Source organism: Agelaius phoeniceus, chromosome W (assembly GCF_051311805.1).
Source record: "Agelaius phoeniceus isolate bAgePho1 chromosome W, bAgePho1.hap1, whole genome shotgun sequence".
NCBI classification, from domain to species: domain Eukaryota; kingdom Metazoa; phylum Chordata; class Aves; order Passeriformes; family Icteridae; genus Agelaius; species Agelaius phoeniceus.
In genome coordinates this window covers 19,414,387-19,433,455 of record NC_135301.1, presented here as the reverse complement: position 1 = coordinate 19,433,455, position 19,069 = coordinate 19,414,387, and the positions used below count along the sequence as shown (strand labels likewise).

At 37.0% G+C, this 19,069-nt stretch overlaps 1 protein-coding gene across 2 annotated transcripts in view; it reads left to right on the top strand.

Moving 5' to 3' along the window:
* The first annotated feature begins 7,273 nt into the window (after nucleotides 1-7,273).
* LOC129132431 (protein ARK2N-like) overlaps nucleotides 7,274-19,069 on the top strand; it is a 68,339-nt gene continuing 56,543 nt past the window's right edge. The window contains exon 1 of one of the 2 annotated variants that reach the window (XM_054651504.1): nucleotides 7,274-8,003. In XM_054651504.1, the coding sequence (XP_054507479.1) occupies nucleotides 7,289-8,003 (715 nt within the window). In that variant the 5' untranslated portion in view covers nucleotides 7,274-7,288. The remainder of the gene's footprint in view (nucleotides 8,004-19,069) is intronic. The other variant, XM_054651505.1, reaches the window with a different exon arrangement.

The window sequence follows — 19,069 nt, the reverse complement described above, 5'->3', positions numbered from 1 at the left end:
TCTGAGAGCAGGGGTGCAATCATGAACGTGAACTTGGAACATGACCTTATTTGTTACGGGTTCCGAACCAACTGAGAACAAGAACCAGAAACCTGACCAAGTATAGAATAGTTCCATTAACATTGATTCCCATGACCACACTCTTCTCGCCATGACCTGACTAGATGTCCCTTTTTCAGTATCCTGTTTCCCATGGTCTTCGGTTGATGCCTCCTGTATATGCTTCTGAGACTAAACCACTATTTATCCCAGCCAGCCCTGTTTCCATATACTTCTTGCTTACTGAGTCCCGGGACCACTGTCACAAGTGTTTTCTTCTTTAGGAGCATTTCGGACATGTAAAGATTGTGGTATTGATTGTTAGCAATCTGGTGGGTGCTGAAATCAATTGGTACCTCTTAATACTGGTCAGAAAAGATCAAGGTTTGGTGGCAAGAGCAGCCCAACAGCAGTTGGTATCTTACTGTCAAATTTTCATAATTTGAATGCAACATGACTTTACCTTTAGTGTATTGATACCATTTATTTTTCAGTAGTATGCCTACTGCAAATCCACGTTGCAATATTTAGATTTTATTCTATGAGCTTAATAATTAAATAAACAAATAATATTAGTGGCTTGTGGCTGAGAAAATTACTTGAGGTGAGGGATTGGTTGGCTTACAGCTCCTTTCCAGCCTTTCTGTAGAATTTGGGCATGTCACCTGTTCTCTCAGTTGGCCAGACCATATGTCCTGGTTTCAGTAGTGATAAAGTTAATTTCTTCTCAGTAGCTGTTATAGTGTCATGTTTTGGATTCAGTATGAGAATAATGTTGCTAACACAGTGATGTTTTGGTTGTTGCTGAGTGTCACAGCTATAGCTGGTCTGTAACCTGAACAGATGAAATAGGCCATAACAGACCCCAACTCCCAGCTTAGTTTGTTAGAGAATAGAAGTAAACAAGTCCCCAGGTAAGACGATAGGTTGGATTCAAACTCAAACAGGGGACCCCAGCCAATCCCATTCAATCCTGAATGCAGAAATCTAATTGGCCAGTGACCTGGGCAGTGTTAAGACCTCGACCAATCAGGTGTTTGGGAATGGGAATTTTGAACCCCCTCACTAAAAGTTGGCTGTTGTCGCATGATCTCGGCATGTTCAGTTGTGTGCCTGTCTCCAAAATTGCAACAAATGTAACAGCTGAGTAGTGCTTACCCAGGTCAAGGACTTTTCAGTGTCTCATGCTCTGCCAGTGAGGAGGTGCACAAAAAGCTGGGAGCCTAGCTGGGACAGGTGACCCAAACTGGCCAAAGAGATTCTGCACCATAGAATGTCATGTCCAGTATATAAACTGAGGCAGTTACCTGGAAGGGAGGCTAATCACAGCTTGAGGATGGGGTTTGGCATCAGTCAGTGGGTGGTAACTGTATTGTGCATCACTTGTTTTTCTTGGGTTTTCTCTTTTTTATTTACTATTATTATTCTTATATTTAACTTTGTTTCAATTATTAAACTTTTCTTATTTCAACCCACAAGTTTTACTTTGGATTCTCCTCCCTGTTCTCCTGGAGTGGGAGGGGTGGTGGGCAAGTGGCTGTGTGGTGCTTAGTTGCCAGCTGGACTTAAACTGTTGCCTTTTTCCCAACTTGGAAATGAAACTTGAGATAATTTTAGTAAGGAGGTAATATTAAAGTGGATATTTATTTGAAGGCCTTCAGGAGCAGTTATGGAAAGATGTCCACAAAAGCCCGCCCACACAGGGTGAATACAGTTTTTATAAGTTCACCAAATCAGCATAATTGACAAAAAAGCACCAATTAGGAGGACAAGGTCAAGCCCCTCCTTCTCTGGAGCTCCCCCTTCAGCAGTAGCTGTACTTTGTCCATTAAAATGTATCTCAAAGAGTTGTTCTCAACCTTGGTAGCCAAGAAGAACTAAGATAGCATAGGGGTCTTGTACCCCCCAGGGCTTGGAGCTCTGGAATTTGTTTTGTGTTTCTGCCTAGGGAAAGGCCATGGAAAAGTACTGGGAAAACTCATCACTAATACAATAGACTAAAGAGCTACAAAAATATGTGCAAAAAATACAGAGAGCATTTAAAAGAAAAAAGATGAAAACCAAAACGGCATCAAAACCTCACACCATAAAATGAGTGAGTTACTGCTCCATGCCAGGAAGATACTGGCTGAAAGTAAAGACATTAATTGGAATTGAATGAAAGTATTTAAGCTTTAAATTACCTGAGAGTTGGCTTTGTTTATTTCCTGTGCTTATACGCGTAAAAAGGTCTGTCCTGGGTTGTAAGATGCATGTGTGTTCTATTTCCCATCTGTTAGAGGTGAGGCAGTTATCTTCTGTTAATTGGGAAGTTTACTTTATTTCTTCCACAACCAATCCTTCCTCTGGAGAGATATCTTCTGTTAATGGGACATTGAACCTCACTGCATGGCTGATAAAATTACATCATCCCATTGTGAGATGCTTTGCTCAGGGGGAGGAGCCAAGCATTCCTACCTAGATAAAATCTGAGATTTAGAACACCAGAGCAATTTTTTCCCACTGGATTCCAAGAGGAGCAGCTGTCTTCTCCACTGTATTCCTAGAGGAAGGCCAGGCCCATCTACACCACCACTGGACCTTCAGAGGAAAACTACACCCTTCCACAGGATCACTGCTTCAACAGAACTATACCTGTCACTCCCGGAGGACTGCAGCCACCATTCAATTGGACTGCTACCAACACCCTGACCCACAGGGTGTCGGGTCATATTCTGATTCTGTCAGTGTTGTTTTCTTTTTTGTTTGTACTATTGCAGTTGTATTTTTAATTTTCCTAGTAAAAACCTGTTATTCCCACTCCCATCTCTTTGCCTGAGAGCCTCTTAATTTCAAAATTATAATAATTCAGAGGGAGAGGGGTTTGCATTTTCCATTTCAAGGAAGGCTCCTGCCTTCCTTAGCGGACACCTGCCTTTTCAAACCAAGACAAGGTCTGATCATAAAAAATTTACAAACTGTAGTGGCTTAATATCTTATAACTCATCTTCACCAAATAGGCTGTCATAAGTCCAAACCACTTCTAGTTCAGTGCCTTCAGCTCTTAGATAGCTGTAAGAGATGGAGAGATGCTGGTGAGTTGCTGAGTGAGCTACGGAAGTGCCCATAAGACAGCCAGGCTGGTTGTAGTGTCAGTTAAGTAGGCAGCACTGTTACTGGAAAGGAACATCGCAGAGAACTCGAGAAAACAGCTCTCTTATCTGCTGAGAGTCAGATGTCAAGGGTTGTGCAATTTTGGAGCACTGTTTTGCAAGATCAGGTGAATCTCCAATGCTCTCCCTTGCTTCAGGCCCATGGCTGCTGTTAGGCAAAATACTCACCTTGCTGTCCTTCTGGACTTTGACTGATCTCATTAAGTCAACTATCCAAGGTGCATAGCTTTCTTCTGTGAAGTTGAATAACAAAAGGAGTTGATGGGGGCTCACTGCCTCAGCATGTAGGCAGTTCTGTCTCTTAACAGCCCGTGCCTCATGGCACTCATTTCTGCTTCAATATTTCCAAATATCAGCAATAGCAAGGTACATTTGTGCCTATCTGTGCTGGACCAGATTTGATTTTTTTGAGAGACAACACAAGACCTTCTCAAATGAATACTGCTGTACTGAGATAGGTTTACTACTTTGAAGTTACATTGCAGTTGTCCTGATCTGCTAACAAGTTATAAGTGAATAATTCAGTGTTTGATTACTTTCAGGATATTTGAGATAAATGTTCTTAATCTGAAAAGCATGATTAATTTACTACAATTATGCACAAGCAATTTAAAATGTGGCTTTTTTGGTGAGCATTACTTTATTGACCACGGTAGAACAATAGATAAACATTTGTTGGAAAGAGGAGGTTTATTTATATAGAACAGCATGAACCAGCAGAGGAAACACAGAATACATTTCCTTTGAGTAACAGAAATGGATAGGTAAAGTGGGAAAATTTGTTAAAATCTTATAAAAACATGGCACATCCTTTCCCAGATAGGGGTGGTTAGATGTTTAATGGCTTCTGCATACTGATGTGTTCTATGTGTGCCTGGGAAATAAAATAATTTCGGATGGAAAAATCTAGCACAGACGTTTTTACGGAATTGCCTTTTCAAATAAGTGCAGTATCGGTGCATCAATGAAAGGAGAATAATATTTCTAAGCAATGTCTGATTAAGTATCCATCTGTGTCAGTAAGCATCACAACATTTTTCAGTGCTGTGTTCTCATTTAAGTAAAAAAACTGGTCTTTCTCTAGCATCACCTCAAGATTACTTTTTCTAGTACTGTTACTAGAAAAGTGAGTGGCAAGAAAAGAATGTGATTTTTTCAGTATAGCCTCTTCCTCTCTCTGACCTATAAATTTCTCAAGTAGAACTAAATAAGGACATTAGTTTTTCTTTCTTTGAGACAAGGCTTTCCTTGGCATAAACATTTTCCCCTGAACTTTGTTCTTCCCTGCATCAAACTCTGAGTCACAGTAGACTTTTTTTCCACTGAGATAAAGACAAAGTTATATTTTATTTACATACTAATACTTGCTCAAATTTTTGATGTCTAAATAGCCAGCTCAGGGGACCTAGAGAGTACAAACCTCACCAGAGCAAGTATTTTTTCCACGTATACAGGAACACAGATTGATGTTGACCAGATGTAGTGTTGTGAGATTACTAGTCTCTGTGCTGTCATCTCACTGAAAATATAATTCACTGATCGCTGTATGAGGGATCAAACCAGCATGGTTTGAGTAGTGTGAAAAACGCTAATCACTTGTTTTAAAATTTTTAAAGTTGAATAGTTATAAAATGGTTATAAAAATAGTAATACAAATTAAAGCAAAAATAATTTGGACAATCAGATTTAGGACAATAAAGGACAATAAAAAAGCAAAGAATTGCGAATGTTTGGATGCTTTCCTCTGGAAAGCATGGGTCGCTAACCAAGGATTAACTCTTAAAAGCAATAGCCTGTTGCATATTCATATATCTCATAGATGATTCAAAAATTCTCTTCAAACAAAGGGTGTTTTCTGGTTATTGTCAGCTTTCCCCCTCATCTTGTAAAGCAGTCATCTTTGTCCCCACCAAGTCTGGTTCTTCCCGACAAGGAGGCAATAATTCTTCTCTTTGGGATTTTAGTGTCTTGTTGCTGTTATCTCTGTGTGAGGAATTTCTTGAGCTAGCTAGAAAAAGTATCTTACATTGCATAGTTTCTATTTTAATATTATGTTATAGCCTATAACTATATTTAACACACTACTGAAAAGGATTAATACAGTATAACTTTCTAACATAACACATATAATATTCATTTTAATATTTATGAAAAGCCAATCATATAATATGCATTTTTCACAAGTAGTTAAAGTTCCTATTTAATGATGAAAAAAATCTTATAAAAACATTGTAATTAGACTGTTAGCAAGGTGGCAACATGTAGATGAAACATTTTTTTTTTTTCTGGCTGATAGTCCAGACAGATGGAAAAGCAAGTACAGGTGTTCTTATAGTCCCTTTGGAAGCTGCTATGTAGATGATATTTCCAAGTAGGATATTTGTCAAAGTCTCTAGTTCATTTTGGCTGCCCTTTAGATTCTTGTCAAGCTCTCTTCTTTGTTCTCTGGGCTAAAAGGCTGAATAGTGCAGAAGCTGTTCTGCACTTATTAGTATGAATATTTAAATATATTCATTTTGGCCAGACTGGTACTCTTTTGATATGTGTTTGAACAACCAAATTTTTCCTTGCATGTACATTTAAAAATTCTTAGAAAAGCTGGGAGTTGCTCTAGCAGGTACAATACAAATCCCACTGTGTATAACACTTGGTTAGTCATTCAGTCATCAAATCTATGTTTTACTTACCCATGTAATAGAAGAATTATTTGATAATGAAGATTTGTGGGTGAAATAGATAGAAATAGTGATTTTATTACAGTATAGGGATGTATTTGTGTCTCAACATGTATACTCATTTGGGTTTGTTGATGTTGTGCTGTGGCCTTGGAAATAAATTGGTACCTACATTAAATTACACTTTCTGAAAATTCTTATTTTAAGTTGCTTTTAAGAGAGTTTTACTCAGTATTAACAAACATTTTCCTTTATATGTATGTTCTTGTATTTTCTGGTATGTATTTTATTCCTCTTTTTGTTTTTTTGGAAGTAAAATGCTTTGCTGTGTGTTAGGGGTTTTTCTTTCTCATTTAGCAGATGTGAACTTATCTTTCTTTTGTTGTCTGAGATTAACTAACCTTTCTTTCCTTAACACTGGTGTTTCTCTCCCATAAGTATTTTCATCATTCCCTTGCACCATACAGCATTTCATTCATTAGCCCAAAGGAAGTATGAACTCTTTTAATTTTCTTTAAAAATGAAGTTTCAAAGTGGGTTAGGGTGGGCAGAACAACACTGAGCTTTTCACAGCACTTTTTAGAATTGTGGAAGTAGCCTCATGTTGTGCTGCAGATGGGGGGGGGGGGGAAACAGCATGCAATTACAAACATACAGGAAGCTTGGGATGGATCAGGAATCTGATGAAGGATTGTCCAGGTACTGAAAAATCTTTCTGAGCCATCCATGCTTTCTCGGGCTCTTCAAGTACTAATTGCCCTTGTCTGCAAAAATGCATTTTTTAAAAGCAGTAAATTAAAAAGTCTACTGATTTTTCTCATCTACACTTTTTAAAGTGCTGTAAATTTATTGTTTCTATACTTCTAAACCCATAAATTATTTGTTCCATACCATTCATCTGTAAGCAAATGTGTTGAATGAAAGATCTTTATTATATGTTGAATTACAAGTGGAGAGGGACTTCGGCAGGGGGGAATGGCTTCAAACTGACAGAGAGCAGGTTTAGATTAGATATTGGGAAGAAAGTTTTGACTGAGAGTGGTGAGGCACTTGGAACAGGTTGCCCAAGGAAGTTGTTGATGTCCCATCTCTGGAAGTATTCAAGGCCAGGATGGGATTTTGAGCAACTTGGTCTAGTGGAAGGTATCCCTGCCCATGGCAGGGGGTTTAGAATGAGATGATCTTGAAGGTCCCTTCCAACCCAAACCATTCTAGGATTCTATGAACATACTGTCTGTAACTGAAAGCAATGTCTTGTTTAGGTAATACTGTGAAGAGCAGGACTGAGTTATTTGGGTAAATTATTCTTCCTCTTCTGTTCTTGTTTAGGCTGCTGTATTGCTGAAGACCTTATCTAGTTCACCCAATCTTCCAGACCATGTGCTCCATGCTTTGAGATCAGGAGGACCTTAGTGTTCTGAAATGAAGATGGAGACAGTGGGAAAAGCAGAACTTGTTGATTCAGTTCCACCAAAGACTTCTGAAAAGCAAGAAACTGATCCTGATGAACATGGACCTATAGAACTTGAGACACAAACTCAGAAAGACAACATGCGTGCTGCAGCAGACTCAGCGGTGCTTTCTTCAATGCCTTGCTTACTGATGGAACTGAGGCGAGACTCTTCAGAGTCTCAGTTGGCATCTACAGAGAGCGATAGGCCAATGGGTGGTCGAGTTTATGAGAGCGACTCTTCTAATCACTGCATGCTTTCCCCTTCCTCCAGCGGGCATTTGGCTGACTCAGACACGTCTTCTGCAGAAGAGAATGAGCCCTGTCAAGCTGAAGGTACTGTAGAGGGAGACCTTTCTGCGGTGTCTGGGGCTGCAGTTGGGAGGAAATCCAGGAGATCCAGGTCTGAAAGTGAAACTTCAACAATGGCTGCCAAGAAAAACCGACAGTCTAGTGATAAGCAGAATGGTCGAGCTACCAAGGTAAAAGGTCATAGAAGTCAAAAGCACAAAGAAAGAATCCGTCTCTTGAGACAGAAGCGGGAGGCAGCTGCTCGCAAGAAGTACAACCTGCTTCAGGACAGCAGTACCAGCGACAGTGACCTGACGTGTAACTCAAGCACAAGCTCATCAGATGATGATGAAGAGGTTTCAGGGAGCAGCAAGACAATCACTGCAGAGATACCAGGTAGAGGATGTTTTTTAAACTGAACTGTAACACATCTGACATAATTTTTCAGCTGTCATGCTAAATTAGATGAGTCACACTTGAGAAAAACCAGGAGAACTGCAGCTCTGTGTAAATTTGAAGACTGCAGTGTATTAAGACATGGGCAAATTTTAAAATCTGTCCTGAGGTTTCAGATCACTTTTGCACACCAACAAAGCATAGAAATGGTAAATTGGAGGAAGGACTATCTTTGAATTCTGGAATTTTTAGATATTTTCATTTATAAGCCTAGATAAGCTCTTGTTAGTGCTGTCAAATCCCATTAGATGGTGATAATCTAATAAATACCTTCTGAAGATAAATAGCCAGCTTTGCTTTAATATCTTAAGACCACAGATTGGCAGCTGTGTTAAAAATAATACAGCATACCTCTTGCCTGTGTTACAGTAAGGCCCTGTTCATTACTGCACTGTCCTTTCAGCTCTATGTTTCAGTGCATGACAAACCTGTTTAGCCTTATTGTAAGTTCTTGCAGATTGCAGCTGGTCACCTATTTTAGGATATAAATATGAATTTGTTTACTCAGGTGCCCAAGCTATATCCACACCTAAATTTTCAACATCTTAGACAAAGCTGTTACCATTTTCCTATGTCATAAGGATCTATAATTTCTATATTTTTAATTTTCTGACACATCTGTGTTAAGATTATAGGCAGCAAATTATAGGGGCCTTCTCATAATTTTATTAGCAAAAGAAACATTAATTCTTCAAGTTTTTTGTCTGCTGAGTCTTTGTTATTAGCTCAAGTGCTGTGGACAGGATTTTGTGTCAAAAATTATTTCAGCATATTATACCACAGAACCATCATCATATGGCAATCAAAAATAAAATCACATAAAAAGAAACTTTTTGGCTTGCCAATTTTTACTAGATTACATGCTTTTATGCCTCTTGTGTTAGAAGTTGGGTGTTGTGGCTTTTTTTTGAGATAAATATCAGCTTGCATAGGGCAAGAAGATTTAAAGGAAAACTGCAATAATTAGTCTTGAGTTGCTGAACTAATGTTTGCTAGATGAATTAAAATATTTGCAGCAGATTTTGCAAATAACTGTTTTAACTGACTTGGTTATGGTGAATAATTCTGTCATCATGAGAACTGGGATTTTTCCCACGTATTGCTAGGAAGCAGGTTGCACAAAGTAAATATTTATTATTAGAAAGTCTGTGAAAGGCATAGTCTATAATTATTGTGTAGTAAACTCTTAATAGAGATCTAAAAATATTTGCCAATTTAATAGTTACTCAGACTTCTAGCTTTTATAATTTTATGCCTTTTTCTTTGCTATATTTATACTTTGCTGGGCAATTAAAGCCTCATTTAAAGCCTGTTGAAGAAGACTACTTCATTGAGTTTTGGGACAGGTTTCTCGCCACCTCACAAACCCCACCAAACTTACACAATAAGTCCCCCAGGTTATATTCTTTTTTTTTTAAAGTCATTAAAGGATCTTGTGACCCAGGAAGGCACCACAGGGTATTTTCACATCTGCTTAGATTTCTGACTTCCATTGGAGAGACCTGAAACCACTCTAGTGTACTTTGTGTCACTAGGCTCTTCTGTATTTGAGTTCTTGGTCTTAACCATGAGATGTTTGCAGTGAAGAGTTCCCATTGCAGTACACAGAAAAACTTGATTATTTAATGATGATTATACTAAGGCCCAGTTTTGCCTGTGATGCAAGATATGAGAGTGCACAAACCATCCTGAGGAACAATGATGCTTATTCATAGCACATATCATTTGCTTTATGCTAAATTCCACTTATGACATTCAAATGTTTGAGCTGTCCTTTTGCTGCAATTAGGTGCAATATGTACCTGCCACATTGTGGTTTTCCTTTAAATAGAAATGACTTTGGTTTGTGGGAAATGTTTTCCAAGTACAAGTGAAAAACATTCTCTATAGACATAAGGACAAGGTTGGCCAAAAATGCATCCTATGCTACTTGTGGTTAATGAAATATTGTGGTCTTAACAGATGCAGTGGAGTTGTGAGTCTGAGTAGGACTTAGAGCTCTCCATTGCAGTGGTAGTTTCACATGCCATTTGCGATCCCTCTTATTGGAACTGGCAAAGTACTTAAATTCTTTTTCTTGACTAGAAAGCTGCTTTAGTGCACTTGGTATTACACTGTGAATTACTTAAAATTTAGGGAATGAACACATAGAAATTATTATAAGGTATCAAAAACATTACTGGAAATTCAGTGCATGAATGTCCTCTGCACGCAGGTTTAAAGAGGTTTAACTTGATGCTTGAACTTGAGTATCAGGACATAAGCATGAAAAACCTTTTGCAGTTACTTTTGAAAAAGTCTGTATGCATTGATGCATAAGAGTCTTACAGGTAGTCTGTGTTCCCCTCAGTTTTAGTGTATTTGGACATTTCAGCTGTAGTGCTGGTTACTGTCTCAACATCGCTTATTATTGGGACTGATTTTCAACCACTCTGAAAAATAGCTTTGCCAACAGAGATGCTCTAAAATTTTTAGTGACAGTTAATGTGGCCTTCATGTATGAAGGTTATGCATACTCTGGCTCTTAACCTTCTCTCAGTGCATGTATTGTAACAGCCAACATTTTGCTTGTGTGTGGTCTGAAAATTGAAGTGCCACATTTGAGAATACAGTAGTCTTGCATGTTGTGTAACTAAATTTTGTCCATTTAAATAGTGTGGGTTTGGCTAAACTAGTAAGGTAAGGAAAATGTTTAGTGAATACATAATGCCATGAAGTTACAAACAGAGCAGTTATGCTGTAGAGAGTCAGTTCTCACTGCTGAACTCAAATGTCCTGTGCATTAAAATACTGTCAGGCTTGGTTTTCTTCTCAAGAAAGATTGAAGAGTAAAGAGTTGAGATCTTACTGGTGATACTTCAATACAAGTATTGTGAGCTCCATAGGACCTAAGCACAATATAAGTTATTTTATTCTGAATGCTTTCTGTGGTGTTAATTTACACCTGAAAATACAGGTTCAATCTAAACTTCAAGGGTGTTACTTAGAATCTTCTCACTGAAGTGAGCAGTCATAAGCTCAGACTCTAATTCAAGGGAATGCCAGGATGTTTGAGTTACTGCAGACGAAGAGCAATTTCTTATCTTTTAATGACTGAGCCTCTCTGTTGGCATTTAAGATTTTGCCATTCTTAAACACTAGATAGCATTCACAGCCTAAGAGGATGATCTTTGAATCCTTGAATAGGTTCTGCTAGATCTGCTGCTGTTAAAAGTTTTTCCTTTAAACAATTTTGAATTTGACCATACAAATTAACTCTGAATGAAATTGGCATGAGAGCAAGTTGGGGAATCAGTATTTATTTCTATGCAAACACTTTTTTTTGAAAGAACAAAAAGGTTTTTAAAAATTCAAATATAATAGAAAAATATTGGCATTTCACCATTATTGTGCTTTTTACAGCTCAGAAAACTCTGAAGTGAAATAAGGGTGACTCATGTTTCAGGCTTTCAGAAGAATCTGTTGAAAAGTTTGAGTGTTGACATTGAAAATGTGTTGCAGCTCACTTTGTTAAAAAAAAAAAGGAAAAAAAATTGATTTTTTTTTAATATTAAGAAATCCAAAGGGGAGGGCACAGTGTGTATGTATGAGGGACTCTCAAGCAGGTTACTTCCTCTCAAGAACTGTACATAGACCTTGGAAAAAGCATCTTGCAAGGGATAAATTTGGTTCAAGTAACTCAGGATGACGCTTATAAGAACAGGGAGGAAAAAAGAATCCATTAAGGAGGATTTGCTGTAAGATACTCATTTGCAAATGTCAGTAAGCATAACAACATGGAGGAATACACCATTGCTAGTTAGAATGAAGATGTAACATATCTCCTTAAATTGTTGTCTTGTCAGAGTTCCTATATTAAATAACTGTAGATTTGGTTATTATTTAGATGATACTTAATAGATCACATAGTGTCGATGCATTTCTTAAGTGCTGTTTTGCAGGAGGTAGTGTTTTGTGGAGATAAACAAAACTCCACAACTTTTGTGAAAGTTGTAAAGCTGGTATGTTTATTACAGCACTGGACACATGTGGGAATCATTCCCCTAAAATGAAATGACATGCGTACCTCTGGGAACTCTAGGTCCCTTTTTATCCCTCTCTCAAATCCATATGCATGCAATTTCACAATAGGTTCATACATATTCATTTTTACAAATTTCACGTGACATTTGCTGCTAGTTCTTTATCAGAAAGAATTCCTAGGTCAGGTTGACCTGCTCTCACAGCAGTTTCTCTGTCTCTCTCTGTCTCCCTCCCCTTATCTCTGTCCTTCACTGAAGCAGTTTCTCTGAGCCTAGGCTTTTTACAAGAACAGGCAGTCAGACTAAATAGCTATGTTTTCAAACTACATACTTAACTCAAAGATGTACATTTCACCTAAATCAAAATGGATTTCTACTCTGGAGAATTTCTACTCTGTCTCAGTAGTTTTGAAAATATTATACGAATCTTGGCTTCTGACCCCTTTTGTAATTGCAAATTTCTCTGTGTTTTAACTTGGCAGAATTAAAAAAAACAAACTATAGAGTTGTAAGTTTACAGATAGCAAAGAGACCAGTTAGATAAATGCTAATATTTTTAATATGAAATGCATTTTTATTAGGCTTGATTTTTTTTAACCCTGAAAGCTACAAATAAAGAAAAGATTGAATAAGGCTTGTTATAAGACCTGCAAGGGGAGCATTTGAAACACTGATTTGCTGCTACTGTATATTGTAGATGTACTATGAACGATGCCTTTTGAAAATAGTATTGTAGGGTACTATACATTTCAATACCTAGTTTCTTCAGTTTGCAAAACAATTTTATCAACTTTGACCATGATAGTTCATTCTTAACTTTAAAAACCTGGCTAGGTTGTCTCACATATTATCATAAATAGTTTTTATTTAAATTGCAATTAAAACTTACTCAATGTTACTCAGAGGTGTCTGTTCATAAGCCTGTGGAAATCAGAAAGACTGTCATTTAGTTATTTGATTTTAGGATAAGATCCCTGACTAAAGATGATCAGTATCATATTGGATGTTCAATACTAGGAGTATATGAATGGAATGAATATTTTTTTTCAGGGAGGAAAAAGACATTGAATATATAAAAGGAACCACATTTTAGGAAAAAGGTACCATTTTACGTAATTATTTTAGTTAAAATGCAGTCAGAGGAATGTTAATTAGTTACTATATAGTCTATTTTTGAGTAGAAGACATGAATGCTAAATTTCCAGCTTGTCTGATAGGTAAACAGATGGGGGTTTAATAGAATATTTTTAGCCCCTGATGGGTAGTGTTGCTGCTGCTCAGAAAAAAGATGATAATCCTGGGCTTTGTTTAGCTGTTACTGAAGGTCTTATATATACCTCATTTATATAGCTCCAAAAAAAGAATGTGTTGTTTAAGCAATACTGGAATTTAATGTACACACTGAAATCCGAAAAAAAGATTTAGTGCCTTATATTTTTATTAGTAAATATTTGGTTAGGTTGTGCAATGATTTCTCTCATTCTTAGGATATTTTCTATTATTCTTAAGCTAGAGGATCCCACAAGTTTCATATTTACATATTAAATTGTCAGGTTCTGTTGCTGCTTTTTGTATTGTAATATGATGCTTGTCTTGTTTCAGAATTACCTTAGGTAATGTTTGTGTGTTTGGATGGCATGCACATATTGTTTATTATTCCTCAAACAGGTACAAAGTCTCAGGGTTTTTTTGGTTTTATTGCTTCCTAGATGATTCCTCTAAACATAAAAATATAGATACTGCTGCCTTTTGTTATTGATATGTAGAGTAAGGTAATAAGGATGGCCTTTTCTTCTTGCTGCTAAAGTTCTTTCTGATAATCCCAAAGCCAGTCATTTTAACCATCATTTTGATGGATAGAAGGAAGGAGAACAATTTCCTTCGAACTATGCCCTGTTTTCTGCCTTGCCTAGGATTAATGCTAGGAGTGCTGCACAGATGGTGGCTCATGTGAGGAAAGGCACATTTCTAGTTGTTGTGAGGTTGATCACTCCTACATGTCATGTGTATTAACCCTGTGATGGAGCTGTGTCCATCAGACCTAAGAGAGGTTGCTTTTACCTCATATATTAGCATAGCATTCACATATCTTTTCATGCTTGTGTGTTTTTGTTATCTTCTTCATTGGTGTTTGTGTTTTCCAAAATTAGACCAAGAGCTTTGGGCTTAGCTACTTTGGATGCTGCAGTCACTATATCAGCCTTTATCTCTCTCTCATGTAGAATTTTGTCTGTGTTTAACAGTCTGTTATAAAAGGGTTCAAGTGTGTAAGTACAATATGCATAATTATTCACATTTAAAGTTAATAGTATTTTGGATCACAGCTTAACAGAACTAAACATGTTATTGTATGATGTTTTTTGACACCTTCAGTTGAATTAAAAACAGAAATTGCAAGGGAATTGGACTAATTTAGTTTATTTATAAAATAAAACCTTAGACAGAATTGTCTGAGAATTCTAGAATAAAAATAATTTTGAAGCCAAAATGTCTATTATAACCTAAGTGGGTGTAATTTTGTTTTTTACAGTAATACTGTTGGCTGATATTTGCTAATTCCTCCCCAATTGTCATATCTAAGGGACAGCATTAGAAAAGCTGTTTTCTTGACTTAGCATGCCTTAATAAGCAATAATATGTTCTTACTTAATGATATCTTATCAAATGGCCTCAATGTCTTTAAAGCTGGCTTCAGTCGTGCTGGGGGATCTGGAGAAATGACCAGGGAAATTCCAGGATTGCTTGACAGGGGCACTAGGTGGGATAGGAACTGCATAGGCAATGTCCTGGAAGAGGCCATGAACTGCTTTGCCACGATGCAGAGGCAGACATGTGACAGTGTTCACAGGGGTTTTCAGATGAGGGAAGAGACGAGGATTTGACTCCATATTTCAGAAGGCTTGATTTATTATTTTATGATATATATTACATTAAAACTATACTAAAATAATAGAAGAAAAGGTTTCATCTCAGAAGGCTAGCTAAGCTAAGAATAGAAAAGAAAAGAAAAGAAGAATGATAACAAAGGTTTGTGGCTTGGACACTGTGTCCACGCCAGCTGGGCTGTGATTGGCCATTAATTCCAAACATTCACATGAGACCAATCACAGACCCGCCTGTTGCATTCCATAGCAGCAGATAACCATTGTTTACATTTTGTTCCTGAGGCCTCTCAGCTTCTCAGGAGGAAAAAACCCCAAGGAAGGATTTTCATAAAAAGATGTCTGCGACAAGACAGAGGAGAAATTTCTCATGTGGATAGAAAAGCTTACTCGTCTTGACATGGAAAAAGAAAGCAAGCAACAACTGGAGCCCAGAGAACCTAAAATTCAACTAGTTGTCCAAAGAACCCCCCCTACCACACAGTCAGGGGCTTTCATACAGATGCCTGATAGCCAAGTACTTCCACAGCAGTTGTTTAATTTTTACATGGTCTATCAAAATGTCAATGCTACGTTAGAGTTTCCAGTGATTTTTAATAACAGTTTTCTACCTATCTTTTCAGAGAATGGGAATATTGCAGAGCCTGATCTGAATCAATAATAAGCTGAAAAAAAAATATCTCATCTTTGCAATTTTGATGTTACTTTGGATTATGCTAAAAACAAGGTTTCCTTTTCTCTCCATATGTTTGTTTTGTTTTCTCTTTTGGGTTTTAATACCATGGTGGTTTTTTTTTTTTTTTTGGTTTTTCATTTTATAGCGAATATATATGTTGTTTATGCATGTGCCAGCACACACATATAAACACCTTTAAAGATTTGTAGGGGAAACTACCCTAAGCTTTCATCACCAAACTTGAGAAAATAAAATCCTTGTTTAGATAACCCAAAATCAGTAGAGGTATGTTTGCTACAGTAGGAGCATTCATCCAGATGCTCTTTTTGCATGTTAAAACATTTATATAAGTACCAGACTAGATACAAACTCATAGCATTTTCTTAACTATGTTTACTTCTGAGTTTTTCAGCTTGAACATGTCATACATTAGTGTTCTTTTTCATTTTAGGCAGAAATAATAAATATGCTTACCTTTAAGATTTAGTTATACATAACAAATGTGCACAACTGATTTTTTTTTGTCTCCCAATTAGTGGTTAATTTTCTGTCTAGAGTTTTTATTAATGTCTCTGCTGTGTTGCACATGGCATATTTATGGAAGCAGCTGTCTTATATTGTGTGCACAAATAGGCACGTGTACAAATATATATATGTTTGGTTTGGGTGGAAGTAATCTCTCATTTTAGGTGTTTAGTTTGCTGCTCCCTGGATCTCCTGAGTCAATGGGAAGAGAGAAGCACCTACAGAGGATACCTTCTGGCAGTCTTTCTCTTGTATTAGTTGTCTAAACCTTCCTTATCAACAGTTTAGAATAGATAACTTCTGGCTGAAATGAGGTGAGATAAATTACACCCAACTGCATGTGCATGCATGACCTGTGTCCACAAATGACTTCTGCTTTCTTTCTGTTTATGCAATCAAACTGCATTCTTCATGATGGAATAAAAATAGTCTTGTCAGTCCCTAAGATAAGCAGCTGTCAATGGATGGATTGAGCCTTGACATAGGATGTTAGAGGAAGGCCTGACAGTCAGGTAAATAAACTGCAGTGGTCTGTAGATTGCTGCTCTGGGTCAGACAGCAAGAGCTTCTTCTGAACCATGTTTGAATGCTACTGAAATAATTATTTATTTGTGATGGGGAATGCCTGAACATTAGTTTCATTTAATTAATGCAAAAACTTGCTATTGTATGGATCTTTTTATACTAATAGTTATCCTGAATAGACAGGCTTGAAACTGTGATATTTAAAGTTGGATTAATTTAAACTATATATTAGAATTCTCTATTTAATTCTTACTATTATCACTATACACTGGAATTTTATTGGTTACCTTTCCATTGAGACCTATCTTCATGTCAAATAACTTCTCTGTAGCTGCCAAAAATGTATATTTTTCATCAGTTAAACTTGCTAAAAGTTTCTAATGCAAATTAAATCAGAATTTTAGTAATGGAAATTGAAAGTCTTTATAGAAATAGTTTAAGAGAATGCTATATGTCTCCATAAGCTCTGTTATTTTGCTTTTTGAAAAAGACATTTTTTTCCTAATTATTTTAGTGTAATTCCTTTTCTTTCTATGGGAAATATCCACTGTATCTTCTGTAAGTCTGTTTTTTTTTTTTAATCTCCCTGAAGTCAGTGGGAGTTTTTTCATCAATTTTTATTGGGGTTTGGATCAAACATGTAACAGAAACTCAAGAAATTATTGTTTTTAATCAGTATATTAAGACTGGTGGTTTTACATTATTCTTGGCCTAGACTTACTTTTATTTTAAGTATATGATGCCTTCATTAAAAAAAATTAGATTAGAGAGCTGTATTATTTTCAGAGTAACTGTTGGAAAGACTCTGCAGGAGATCATTTTAAGTACTGGAATGATTTCTTTCCAGATTACCTTCATGTATAATTTTGATAAAGATTTTGATATGAGTTTGTATCTTGGTTTGAAAAGGCAGGTGAGGCAGGAGCCTCCCCTGAAATGGAAAATGTAAACCCCCTCCCTCCAAATTGTTATAATTTTGAAATTAAGGGACTCTCAGGCAAAGATATGGGAGTAGGAATAACAGTTCTTTATTAGGGAAGAAAATAAAAAAAATAAATAAACAATGCAGTAATACAAAACAACACTGATATAGTCAGAATACAACCTGACACCCTGTGGGTCAGGATGTTGGTAGCAGTCCAATTGAAATGGTGGCTGCAGTCCTACTGGAGTGACAGATGTGGTTCTGTTGAAGCAGTGATCCTGTAGAAGGGTGTAGTCTTTCTCTGAAGGTCCACTGGTGGTGTAGATGGGCCTTGTCTTCCTCTGGGAATCCAGTGGAGAAGGCTGCCCTGGTGTCCCAAAATCTCAGATTATATCCAGTTAGGAATGCTTGGCTCCTCCCCCTGGGTGGAGCATCTCACAATGGGATGATGTAATTTTTATCAGTCATGCAGTGAGACTCAATGGCCCATTAACAGAAGATATTTCCCAGAGGGAGGATTGGTTTGTGGAAGAGATAATGAAAACTGCCCAATTAGCAGAAAATAACTGCACCACCTCTAACAGATGGCCAATAGAATACACACTTATCTTACAATCCAGGACAGCTTGTTAGAAAAATCCCTTATCTAAAATTGTGTGCATTTCAGGTAAAAGTTAAACAAGTTATTCTATGTTTGATTGTAATTTAATAAACTTGTTCTCATCTCTTTAGCATTTAATATCCTCCAGGGTAGATTATTTGCTGATATATATGGGAAAAATTAATCAAATGCTTCTGGTGTTCAAAGATTAAATATATATAAATATATAAATACCTTTATGATTATGATAAGAGCAGCATATTTTAAAGCATGACAACTTTACAAGTGTTCCCATGCATGTAGAACCACCTTTTTGCTGTGACTGCTTTCTTTCAATGTGTAAGAGTCCCTGTACTGGCTTAAGAATGGTATTCTCCAATTTAGTGTTCACACTGAAACCACTCCAAACTATTTGCCGCTTGCTCACAGAGAATTGGAGGCACAAAAGGTAAAGATCATGGGTTGAGATAAGAACAATTTCCTGGAAACAGCAATGAGATAAGAAAAGAAACAGTAACATCTATGATACTAATAACAAAAGTGTACAAGAGAGGCGAGCAATTCACTGTGCAAATGCTCACCACTGTACCACCAACCACAACATGCAACTGCTGCCACATTACCTCAACACAAAAGGGACCCCTTTCCCCATTCCCAAAAAAACTTGTGTGAAGGAGTATGGAATAACCTCCTGGTCCTAGCCATGACCCATCCTGGCTACTGTAAAAATTAACCCTGTCCTGGACAGAACCAGGACATGATCCAGTACTTATTCTACACCATCTATGTTATGCCCAGATCCTACACCTTCCAACTATATACATATGCGCACATGTATATATATATATAC